The sequence below is a fragment of the Alligator sinensis genome, unplaced genomic scaffold (genome assembly GCF_000455745.1).
Source record: "Alligator sinensis unplaced genomic scaffold, ASM45574v1 scaffold138_1, whole genome shotgun sequence".
Taxonomy (NCBI): Eukaryota; Metazoa; Chordata; order Crocodylia; family Alligatoridae; genus Alligator; species Alligator sinensis.
In genome coordinates this window covers 2,231,587-2,244,048 of record NW_005841862.1, presented here as the reverse complement: position 1 = coordinate 2,244,048, position 12,462 = coordinate 2,231,587, and the positions used below count along the sequence as shown (strand labels likewise).

The 12,462-nt window shown below is 43.9% G+C and overlaps 1 protein-coding gene across 1 annotated transcript in view; it reads left to right on the top strand.

The window, feature by feature from the left end:
* The window catches only part of LOC102373445 (calpain-13-like), a 163,173-nt gene that overhangs the window by 57,945 nt on the left and 92,766 nt on the right, over window positions 1-12,462 (top strand). The window contains exons 19-21 of the mRNA XM_025216044.1: window positions 1,228-1,306; window positions 4,629-4,745; window positions 10,202-10,254. Coding sequence (XP_025071829.1) covers window positions 1,228-1,306; window positions 4,629-4,745; window positions 10,202-10,254 — 249 coding nt within the window. The remainder of the gene's footprint in view (window positions 1-1,227; window positions 1,307-4,628; window positions 4,746-10,201; window positions 10,255-12,462) is intronic.

Here is a 12,462-nt window from a genome sequence, read left to right as displayed (position 1 = left end):
TGAAAAAGGACTTTTTATTGTCCTTGATGCTCAAAGCTAGTTGGAGTTCAGTTGCAGCCTTGGCTTTCCTGGTCTGCTCCCTACAGGACCGGACCAGTGCAGAATAATCCTCCTTGGAGGTGACTCCCATCCTCCACCCTTTGTAGGCCTTTCTTTTTAGCCTCAGGAGATCTGCTAGGTCCCTGGAGAGCCAGTGGGGCTGCTGTGCCCTCTTGCTGCCTTTCCTCCGAGATGGAATAGACTTAGTTTGTGCATTGAGGATCGCTCCCTTGAGGAGCAACCACTCCTCTTGAACTCCCTTCTCCCTGTGGTCACGGTCCCTTAGGGCCTCACTGACAAGCCTCCTGAGCTTGTCCAAGTCGGCTTTCCTGAAATCAAGGACTTGCGTGTTGCTGACCGACTTGCCAGCTTTTCGGCGGATGGTGAAGGTGATCAGCTCGTGGTCGCTGTCACCCAGCTTCCCATCGATCACTAGGTCGCCGACTAGGTCATCCCCAGTAGCCAGTACCAGGTCGAGCCGTGCAGACCCCTTTGAATTGTAACTGTGGGTATTCACATACTTCTGACTGATCATAGTCATCTTTCACAGACTCAGACATAGTCAAGGGGTCTGTGGACCAGAGGTTAAAAACCACTTCCACAGACCACAGGTTGAAAACTACTGCCTTAGAATAATGATGTGTCCTGGGAAATGTTACCCCACCCAATGACACAGCAATACTTGAATTCAGTAACTGCTTTTTCAGTTGAGTCATTATTAATGGGCTGCTTTTTTTGGCAGAGGAGATATAAATGAAAGGGTCACACCTATGTGAATACTCAGAACTGCTCATGCAGTAGTCCCACTAAAATGCCTTAATTAGTTTGGCTGTCCCACTGCTAATCACTGCTTGCCTTTTTTCCAGTTACATCTCACCTCATCTCTGTCCATCAGATCAGGCCACTATCACTTAACAAGCTGGAATAGGAGAAGGCTCCGCCAACTGCATGCCTATGAAGGCCAAGGGAGCTCCACAAGTGTTGGGAGCAAGGATATCCCAGCTGTTTTTTCTGGACATAGGTCTTTTCCACTGCTGTTCGTCCAGTATGACACTGCACTGAGTTTCCATCAAGTCCGTTCAGCAAAGTGACAGTCAGATAGCATGATAGTTCATAGCAAATAATTGGGGAGTTGTCATTAGATTAAATTACAAACAAACCAAACACCGTTTTACAATGTTTTCCCAGGACTTCTTCAAGAGAGAAGCTCGAAGCCTTTTGGGACTCCTTGATGCTTCAGACTTGAGGAATGCAGTGCAGGCAGTAGGTAGGTTTAACTGTATGAAACTTTTCCCAGTCTGTTGACACCCAAAATATGGGAAGGATGAAGCTGGGATGGGGGGAGAGGGGTTAGGAGAGAAGGGAGAAAGAAATGAAAAGTAGGAGGAGGGTGGTGGGAATTGTCTGGAAGCTCTTGTTAGTCAGATGTAGTACTTTCATTCTGGTTTTGGTATAGGTTTGAGATCTGTATAGAAAAAGAACATAATGACCAGCATCCACATCTCTGTCTAACCAAACCAAAAAGATAATTTCACAAGGAAGCTCTTTCCCCAGCTGCTAGCTCTGCTGTACTAGAGTCGAATGAAGCATTGTTGAACTGACTGCTGGTGATGGACATCTGCCCTGGGGCAGGAAGGCCAAGGATCAAAGAGACCAAGGAGCGAAGTAGGCCTGGAGACTAAATTATCCTTTGACTCACAAAGAAGTGGCCTCTCTAGGTTAGGCTAAAATACATGGCAAGGGGGAAAGGAGCAAGTAACCTATGTTAGTTCATTCATTTGATCTCTCCTGGGCTCTGAATCATTCTTTAGGAGAAAGCTACATTGATAGACCTTTTAGTTAGTTTGCACTGACCTCTGTTGGCTAGACTTATCTTCAGATTTTAAGCAAGCACACCGGTTTCTGTCATGTGGCTGAATTCTTCTAGCTGAATCCTCTTACTGAGGACTTTGTACATCACACAGGAAACTACTCTCCTATAACACTGCATTAGCGGTATTTCCATATAGTTAAATAGCTATTTCAGCTGCACTACCCTCTTTTAATTTCCTTTTACCCCATGGGGAACTTTGTAGAAAACGTAATCAATGAAGGTCACAAAACTAGTGGATTTTTTTTTCAGAAGGAAGATAAGGAAGGTAAAACATGGCCTCTAGAGACGAAAATTCCCTAAGGGGCTATGGGCAAAAGGCTATAGGGTCTTTTATCTGGAACATATCACTAATATGTCAAATAGTAAAGGAAGCAGCAAGAATGATATCATAATAAAGGCACTAGAGTGTAAAATATGGAGGAGAATTGCATGTGGTGCAGTCCTTGCAGCCCAAACAGTACAGATACAGAATGGATAGAAAGGGGAATAAACGTAATTGGCAAATTCAACACATTTTCCCCTATAAGAAGTTTTTAAGGGAAGAGTACAAACAGCACCTTGCTTCTTCCTCTACTGTGCAGCACAGGCCAAACTCTTGTAGGCCTGAGGGAAGTGCCTCCCTTAAGTTTTTGTAAAGGTGGCAGCAATCAGATCTACAGGGCCTCCTTAAGCCTGCAAGCAGCCCCGGTATATCCAGGTAGCAACCCCTGTTGCTAAATACGGGAGAGGGTTCAGCATGTGTCGAAGTGTTTGAAGGCTACGTGTATACAGCTAGGTATATGCTTACTTTAAATTAGGGCATTAATGGTTAAAAGATAATAATAATGGTCTGGGTCCTTCACTGATACGAATCAACCTTGCTTCACTGACTGCAATGCTGCCTGGCACCAGGTGAAGATCTCTCTCTCTCTCTCTCTCTCCCTCTCTTTCTCTCTTTACATATATATATACACACATTTAAGAGCTAGCTATAAGCATCAAAATGATTGGAAAGCTACACATCACATTACAATAGCTTCACATCCAGCAATTAAAAAGCTGCCCTCTTAAAGCTTAAGTAAAACCAGCCAAGGTGATTTGACCATGAAAGGGGAGAAAGAGGAAGGGGTAAAGAGTAGAAGAAAGCTATACATAAGGCCAGAAGTAGATATACTGGAACATGTCCTTGGAGTCAGAAGCTTTTAAAGATTCTTTTCACATTGGGAACAAGGAGAGCCTGACAGAAATGGATAGCAGGGCAAATGAGCTACAAGCCCCTGAACTGACCACACCAAACTCCCGACCACTTGTTTAGTTACAGATGTGACTATGGGATCCTTCGATGTTGTCTTGAGGAAAGATTCCAACATACCTCCTTGAGTCCAGGCTATCTGGATAGTAGGCAGACCTTCTGTTTCAAAGCGCTTCATCCAGCATGCTTCACTGCCTGAAAAGGATTAACAAAAGAGATGAGATGATTCTTGCCAGAGTGGATTAAAAAGCTCCCCATGCAACTAGGTTACATAAGAGGAAAATATTTTTGTGTTTATTTAACATGAAGGCAAGCTATGACATTTCCTTTTAGTATAAATTTACTTAAAATGTGCTAGTATAAACTTGTTACATGCTATTGCAATAAAATATTAAGCAGTATATTTTTGCTGATACAGAAAAATCAAACCACTGAACTCCTAGGAGTCACTGACTAAGCACTAAAACCAGGGCTGATGGTGGTAAGGATTGTTTCTGGGGGAGGCGTGGAGGTGGGGGATTTATACTAAACCAGCTTCTGACAGCAGTGGCTGCTGCAGCAGATGCAGAGTATTTTCTTCTTTTCTGCTTATTCAACTGGTTCAGGTAGATGACCAGTTCATTTAAGTTGATAAACCCATTGGGAGTTGAAAAAGCAGGAAAGTGTGCTTTCCTCTTCCATTCTATGACTAAAATTAGGTTTGACAGGGCAAGATCTACTAATGCTAAAGCCTTGAAGGACATGGAGACCATAGACCAGAACGCTGCTTTCAGTTCCTCTGCACAGATACTACTTTTAATAAAGCAATTTAAAATGTTAACCATGTTTACCTAAAAACTAATTGTTTTAATGTATCCAGCCTATTTAAGTTAGCTTTAACTAATGGAAATGCAATTTAAGATTGCTATTTGACACATTTTTAATTAAATTCCAGTTTTCATCCAAACAGAGCTTGACAGCTATTGAATAAAAATTAATTGTCCAGTAAAAAATAGAAATGCACCATTCTCTATTCTCTAACATTATAGAAGACATACAAATTAAGAATCAAATAAGTGTGTTCAGCTATATAACTGCTTGAGTAAATGTACATGGATACAGCACTCTTGGTTAGGAAAAAAGGTGACAGATTTATTGTAAATTCTATATTTGTGAACATATTTTAATGCCTACCAACCAGTGAGAATCAATCTATCCTCCTTCTTCTTCATGAAAATAAAAAAGTACAAATGAAAAAGAAGATTAAAGTTGATGATTAAAATCAAGGCTTCTTGCTTGCTGATTTAAACCATGATAAAAATTGGCTATTTATGTCACTTTGATTCAAATCAATCCACTCCAGTTCTTGCTCCTAAATACAAGGCTGCGGTGATCTCCAGATATGGGAATGGGAAGGACCTATCTAATACCACTTGTAGAGAATGGCTGGACCCTGGGATGTCCAGTGGCCACCATTTTCACTGTCTTCTCCACTTCTTTTTGTAGACGTCGCTGCTACTGAGCAGCTCCTCCACCTCATGGCTCTGAGATATGGCAACTCCTCCCGGAAAATCAACTTCCCTGATTTTGTGTGTTGCATGATCCGGCTTGAAACAATGGCAAGTAAGTCAAACCCCTACCCGGAAAGCTAAGAGCTAGTATTTTTTAGGGTACCTGGGGTGTAACAAAGAGTGCCTTGAGTCTAAATAAAGTGAGGGGTATCCCTGACAAAGAGTGAACCTGCCATAATGCAGGGGCTGGACTTGAGGTTCTGGGCAACTGAATCAATTAATCTGACCCAGGGACAGATTCCCACCCAATGGTCTCATGTGTTGAGGTAGTTATCCCATAAATAAGCAGTTCAGCAGTGGAAGAAATCAATTGGTTGGGATCACTATGGGCACCTTCCCTTTGAGGCTTTGCAAGATATTTGCTTTTCCTACGAGTGGCTCCATCAGCTAATACTGACCATGAGGTACACTATTACAACACATTTACTGGCTGCTCTGGCTCTGTCATGTCCTGGAGCATCCAAATCCATTTGGTGTGTGACCCCATCAAGATTTGGACCTGTGGTATAAAGGATGTTGCATGCAGTTTATTGTGCTGCTGCCATGAGCCCTCCCATCCCAATCTGAGCTGGGAGGGGGGGAAGCCCGTGATCCACCCCATTTACCATGAGTCTGTGACCTAACTATGTCAAAAGTCCTACCACTTCCAACCTAAAAGACAGCTCAAAGCCTTGCCCATTCCCTAACCTTAATTCTAATTCTTACCCTAGCCTGGGCTGCTCCAAGTGCCCCATACCCAGGCCCAGGCCCAGGCTGAGAACCAGAATCTGAGCACAACAGCTACCTTGGAGAGCCCCCAAGCTCTATTGCTAAACCTAGCCACAAGATACCTAACTGTGGTACTGTTACAGTGCCCTCTGTAGCAAAGGAAACTTTCCAGCCCCAAGCCTGACCACTGCTGGGAACACTCCCCCCTGTAACTTGGGGTAGGAGGCCTAGGATCCACTCTGCTTACCATGAGCCTGGATCACCCTACATACCTATGCCATAATCGTAGCTCCAGGGGTCCTAACCCCAACTAGAAAGAGAGCCCAAAACCTTGCCTATTCTCTAATTCGGACCCTAACTTTCCATTGTTGGAATCACATAGGCCTGGTTCTACAGGCTTCCAGGGAGGGGACCCTTTAAATAAACTGGGTCTTAAGTTTGCCTGTATTAGTTGGACTAAGGACTGTATTGGTTAGCATTTATGTTCCAATCAACCTTTTGCCTTCTGGCCTGCAATAGAACTATATTTGGAGTGATGGGTTTGGAGAAGACCAAGCTGTATTTTGGGGAGGACCACATCAACTATGTGAGAGGAAGGAGGAAACAGGGCACCTTTGTGCCATAGAAGAGGCTTATTGTAGTGCTTAGGAGGCAGAGCTTGAGTACCAATCACAGAAGGCTGAATGGCAAGTACCAGAGCGCTGTTCTGCCCAGGTAGTTTCCAGTGATCTCAGTGATAATTATTTCTACACTCAATATCCTGGCAGCATGGAATAGAGACTGACAGGGCTGTTGCAGAGCTGAAGGCAGGAATAGATCTAGGGGGATTGTGGGTGGTACAGCCACTTGTCTTCTCCATTTTCCCCTGCAACTGAATTTGGGGTTAGGCAAGGGATAGGAGCAAATAGTACCAGTAGCATTCATCTCCTGGGTTCCCAAGCTGTGCCAGCATATCCTCTGGCAGCAATGCTAATGAGCTAGTGTGTTCAGAGAGATCACTGTCCACGCACTGCAAAGCCAAAGTGAGTGCATATGGGAATGCACCCCCCCACCACCCACACACATCAAGCCATCTATGACTAAAGGTCCCCTTTGTCAATTTGATGCTCTTGGGCTTATCAGAGAAGAGTGACACAGTCAGCACATCGTTTGAGACTCTCCCATTTTAATGCTTTTTCTCATTAAGAAACAGAACCCTTAAAAGCCCTGCCTTTCCAGGATGATTTATATCTTCTTCATTTCATAGCTGGATTCTTACAGCAAGAGAAATATCCAGTTTTGTGTCTTTTTCTAATAAAAATGGTTTAATAAAAAACCTCTTGCATAGTAAGTGCCAATATAAAGACAACTCCTTAAAATCCATTTTGAAAGGAATCACTAAAAGTTTCATTGCTGTCCATAATGAATACCTAAAATGCACTCCAGTCTTTCAATTATCATTTTACACAAAGTTTAATGTATCATACATTCTTTTTTTCAAACACTTCAAATTACTGTGAATAAGAATTTTTTTCAGGAGACGATAACTGCCAAAGAAGTATAAAAGACAGTCCAATTTTATGAGTATGTGAATAAAGAAGAGAAGATAAAATTTGCCCCATTAAATCATTATTCTTCAGATAACGAGCAATGAAACCTAAACCAAAACCAGCTTCCACTTTGCTGATCAAATTTTAAATGGAAGTAGAGAAGCACTGCAATGTATTATTTCTCTCCAGAATCAGGTAGCATTGCTGCTTCATGTGAAGAGGAAGAGGCTTACTCCTAAATACAACCATATCAGGGAAGCTGCTTACGGGGGACTGCTACCCAGCCACATGGAAAAGGCAGTGTAATACCGCTTATGCAGGCCTCTCTGATCTTTCTATATAACTTTCTTTAGCTCAGGGTTCATTAGTACAGACAGTTCCTATTAGGTAGCTCTGAACCAATACAGGGTCTCAATAACAGAGATTCCACAAATGTTGTATGCCAAATATGTTCTTGTGATAAAGCATCCTAGTATTAGGATGTATCAGGGCTGTTCAACTGGTGGTCTGCAAGCTCCATCTGGGCCACAAGAGGTGAATGCATGGCCTGCAGGATTCTTCCCAACTGCTACTCCTCCCCTTGCTCCTGCTGTTGTGGTAGTCAGGGTCTCTGGGGCAAGGAGTAAGCCCAGAGATCCCGCCACCTGCCCAATGTTAAAGGGGGAGCTTATGCTGCCTGCACAGTGCATCATGAAGGGGGTTTGCACTGCTCATGTGGTGTGGCAAGGGGCATGTGGTATGGGGGGCTTTGCTTGCCCACATAGCATGCACTCTTAGTCTTGCAACCATGGTGGCCTGTGGTCCTCAGAAGTTGCACAGCGCTGGATTATGAAATTAGGAAGAACTTTCTAAAATTTTACTTGTTGCAATTTAAATCCATTATTTCTTGTTCTAATCCCAGTGGACACAGAACAAGTGGTCACCCTCCTCTTTATAACAACCCTATTTGTATCTGAAGACTTAACAAAGCCTCTCTCAGTCTTCTCTTCTCAAAGCAAAATGGTCCTGATTCCTCTACCTCGTCCTGTGTCATGTTTGCTAGAACCCTGTTCATTTTTGTTGCCCTCCTCTGGGCTCTTTCTAATTTGTTCGTGTTTCTTGAAATGTACTGCTTTAAAAGGGCACAAGTGAGGCCTCCCTAGTGCTGAACTGGACTGGAGGGATGATTTACAGGCTGTAAACTTGTTCCCTAACCTTGGATCTTCCAATGAGGCTTGAGCTCTGAGATTTAAAAAAAAAAAAATGTTTACATTAGATCTGATGAGAACTGGATAAAATGTATCTTTGTCTCCAAAGAGGATGGACCTAGACTGTTCTCAGTGGTGGCAGGTGACAGAGGAGCAATGGTCTCAAGTTGCAGCAAGAGAAGTTTAGGTTAGAAATGAGGAAAAACTCTCACTAGGAGAGCAGTAAAGCACTGGAACAGGTTACCCAGAAAAGTTGTGCAGCCTCCATCCTTGGAGGTTTTTAAGACTCAGCTAGACAAAGCCTTGGCTGGGATGATCCTGGCCTAGACCTCCTGAGGTCCCTCCCAGCCCTAACTTTCTATGATTCTGTGATTTGCTTAGACCAAGTTTTGAAGCTTCCTGTAAAACAAAATATAGTTCATGACTGAAGTGTTCCATTCTGATTTGAGGTCCCTAGTTTTACATTTGCTTATAACAAGTTCCAGAGAGAAAAATAAAATCAAAATCTTCCATTTTGACCTTATCAATGTAGTTTGATTTTTTTTCCCCTAGTTGAAATTTTTCTGAAATGGAAACACTCCCAGGACATGAAACATTTAGATGAATCAGGATTTTCTCACAGAAAAGTTTTTCGTCAGAAAGTTTTCAGCCAGTTCTAATTTCAACAGCTAGATAAATGAGAACAGCGTTTCACAATTGCTCTCCTCAGGATAAACTTCCAGGGCTTATTAATGACAGCATGCAAGTGACATTTCAGGTCATACAGTGATCACTAGCTGCCAGTAAATGAATGTGAGGAAGAAAAAATTCGCTTTGTAGTGAAAGACTTTTCATAGGTTTCCTGTGTCTCTGGAAGTCTTCAGGCATCAATGAGCATGGGGAACAAAAAAGTGGAGTGGATGAAACTGGTTCGATTCCATTTCAGAATTGCAACAGCTTTGCTTTCACGTGTTTTAAGCTCCTCCTAACAGTCTAAAGCTTTCTTTGTTCTCTCTAGAGGTATTTTATAACTTAACTGAGGATGGAAGAATTTATTTCAATGAAACACAGGTGAGAAGTGCTCATGTTCATTGTGCTCTTTGCTGTCTTTTGCCACAAATTCTTTTCTTCCCATGATCTAAAATTAAATCTTTATTAGTGCCTGTTTTCTCCAAGGTAACATGGAAAAGAATAGCATAAAGATTGTGGTTACATTTTCTTAGAGAGAGTAACTGTACAATAAGGGTGAAACCCTTACCTAACCAACCTGGAGTCAATGGCAAAACTGCACCCCACTGAAAGCCTACAGTAAAGCCCTAAATGTCCAGCTATCAGAACTATTAGTTTAGGATTAGTGACATGCCTGGGTTTGAAGAAGGGAAAAGAAGATAGATTTTAAACAGCCTGAGGGATAGATAGTTCAAGGAGGCTGTACCAATCTTATCACCTGATCTTTAAATTAAAAAATAAATCACCTAACACACTGCACCTTACCATAGTCTTTGGGGCTACAAGTGAAGAATTCTGTATGTTTTTTTCCTCAAAGATAGTGCCCAATTCCTGTTTGAACTATTGCGTGTAGCTTGTAGCATGACTTTTGTTTTATTATATCAACATTGCACACTATGCACAGCTAAGACACATGTCTCAGCAGAGGGTCTCAGCCTCTACCATGTTGTCCACGATATGAGTTGTCCAAAATACGATCTTGTCACACTATTCTTTCATTCCCTCGTGGTGATACAGACCACCTCCCCTACAACAGCCTCAATGGAACTATCAGAATTACTTCCCATTTGGAAAATCTTTTTGTGTAACTTTACTACAGGAAACAGAGAGGAGTCCACATCCCCTGTCAAGCCTATCCATGCCCCACAGCATACAGAAAATATACAGAATATATAGAAAATACAAAAACAACCCCAAAACAAACATACATCATTCTTTACTTGTAGGTTCAGAGACTATGGTAAGGTACAGTGTGTTAGGTGATTTATTTTAGAATGAAAATGGCTGTGGTCCAGTTTTTAAGTGATAAGTGATGTTGGCTGATTAAATTTACTATAACTATTTAAATCCTTTTTGTTTGTTTTTTATTCTTTCAGTGGCTGATTTTTATCATGTACTGCTAAGGCAGTGGCACACTACAGAACTGTTGGTAAGGAATCATCTAAATACTCTGCGTTCATATATATGTATGTATGTATGTATAAAACGGTGGAAAAAGTTTCTCTGCAACTTGCTGTGACAAACTTATGCAAGTTACATGCCAACACATGACACACCACCATAATCCAACATAGTGGTGGAGTGTGCTGTGATCACAGGCAATTTGTGGCAGAAAGAAAACAAGCTGGGTTAGAGCTTAAAGAAAAAGGACTAGGAGCATCCAGAAGCCTCCTGGGTTTCTGTCACAGCTGAGCCACTAACTCACTGTGTGACCTTCAGCAAAGTCACTTGATTTTCTTATCAACCCAGCTGGAAAATTGAGTTAAAAAGTAGGAACTTTGCTGAAACCCAGAGGCTGCATCCAGATGAGTCTTCCTGGAACTATATATATATAGACATATAATGAGTGATGTTAAGAGAGATTCTGCGATGCACTTCCTCCTGCCTCTTGGTTACCCTTGTACTGTACTTAGAAGCCAAAAATGTAAATAATACATAGGGATTTAGCCCTGGTTCTGGATCCTCCCTGCTTACATAGCCCCTAGCTTGTCCCACTGTCTAGGGTGTGGAATTCATCTGAACTTTATGCTGTGGAGTTGTGCTGTTGCCTAAAGGCTTGGGGTCTGATGCTGCGTGGTAATGAACACCTCACTGAAGTGAGCAGAAATCATGAGTACACCAAATGTAGAAAATCAAAATCTTATTCCTTCAAGGTGCCAGGGCCAAAGTCTTAACAATCCCAGTTGCACAGCAAAATATATCTTCTGCTTAGGACACCCCAGAAGCAGCCAAGCTAAGCAGATGTTAGGTACAGGAAGCAGCCTCTGCAGGGTATTTATGTACAGAGCGGCCTTAGAGAAAATGCCACCCTGGGCAAACTTGTTTTGGGGCCCCCGCCACAGTGCCCCCCCGGCACCCTCCCCTAAGTCACCGGCACTGTGTGTGCGGGGTGTGTGTATGGGGGGGAATGAGGGGGTGTATGAGGGGGGTGGGTGTCTGGATGCATGTGTGGGGTGGGTGTGTGTGTGTATGTGTTGCGGGGTGTGGATATGTATGGGGACATGTGTGTGTGCATGAGGGTCACATCTGCCCCAGTAGTTACGGATGGCAGGGGATCCCATGGGCTGTCACAAGGCTGTGTGTGTCTTCTGAGATGCTGGCCTGGTGCTGGGTGGCAGGGGCTTGGCACGGAGTGGCAGGAAGGGCAGGCATCAGGCAGGACTGCCTGCATGGGAAGCCCAGCCCTGGCAGCAGAGCACTGCCACTCAGTGCCGCCCACCCTCGGCAGTGGTGGCAGTAGCCAAGGGGGCTGCAGCTTGGCCTCCAGCCCTAGCAGGTTGGTGATGGCAAAGCCCTTGATGCACAAGTCAGGGCTGCCCAACCCTTCTACCTTCTCACTGGGCAAAGCTACCTTATCTTTAGCCCAATCCTTGGTACCTTCCTCCCAGACTGTCATGCTTTCTGGCAGTGCCTGCAACCACCACCTGGGTGCTTTATATGTGTCTGGTCAGCTCCAATCTGCTCTGGGTGTGGCCAGGGGAATAGACTCCACTGCTCAGCCCCCAGGTCTAGTTGGCACTGAAGTCCTACGACAGCTCCTGCCTGGCATAAGCAACTGGGCAAGGCAGGGCAAGTGCATGCGTGCATGCATGCGTGCATGTGTATATGGCGTCCCCTGTCCACGGCATCTTGGGCGGTTGCCCCGCCATCCATCTCTACAGCTGGCTCTGCTTATGCAGCTGTGATAGGGTGGCTACAAGGATCTGGGCAGAAATTCAGCCTGTGTTCTTCACCTAGCCCATGCTAACACCTCCTTTTTCCTCTGAATGCTATTGCACAGACAGCCTGCACTAATCAGGGCTCCATACGTGTTCACATCATACCCCTCCTTCTTCAGAAAGGCCCCTCATCAACTTCAAGAGTGAAGTGGATTTGCTTCTATGTCCTCTAAAGGCTAGAACTACCAAAGGACTGGTAGGGGGTTGGACTAAATGACCTCTGGATCCCAGACCAACTTCTCTGTGATTTTGCATATGTCCAGGACTGCTCCAATCTGGACATCTAGCTTTGCATAGGCTCCAACTTTTATTTTTGCTGGGGGCGGGCTAAAATGATTTCCCACCCCCCTGCCCCGGCAGCACAGCCAGAGCCTGTGGGAGGGCAGGGGCAGATGCAGGCTGCCCGCTGCAGGGTCAGG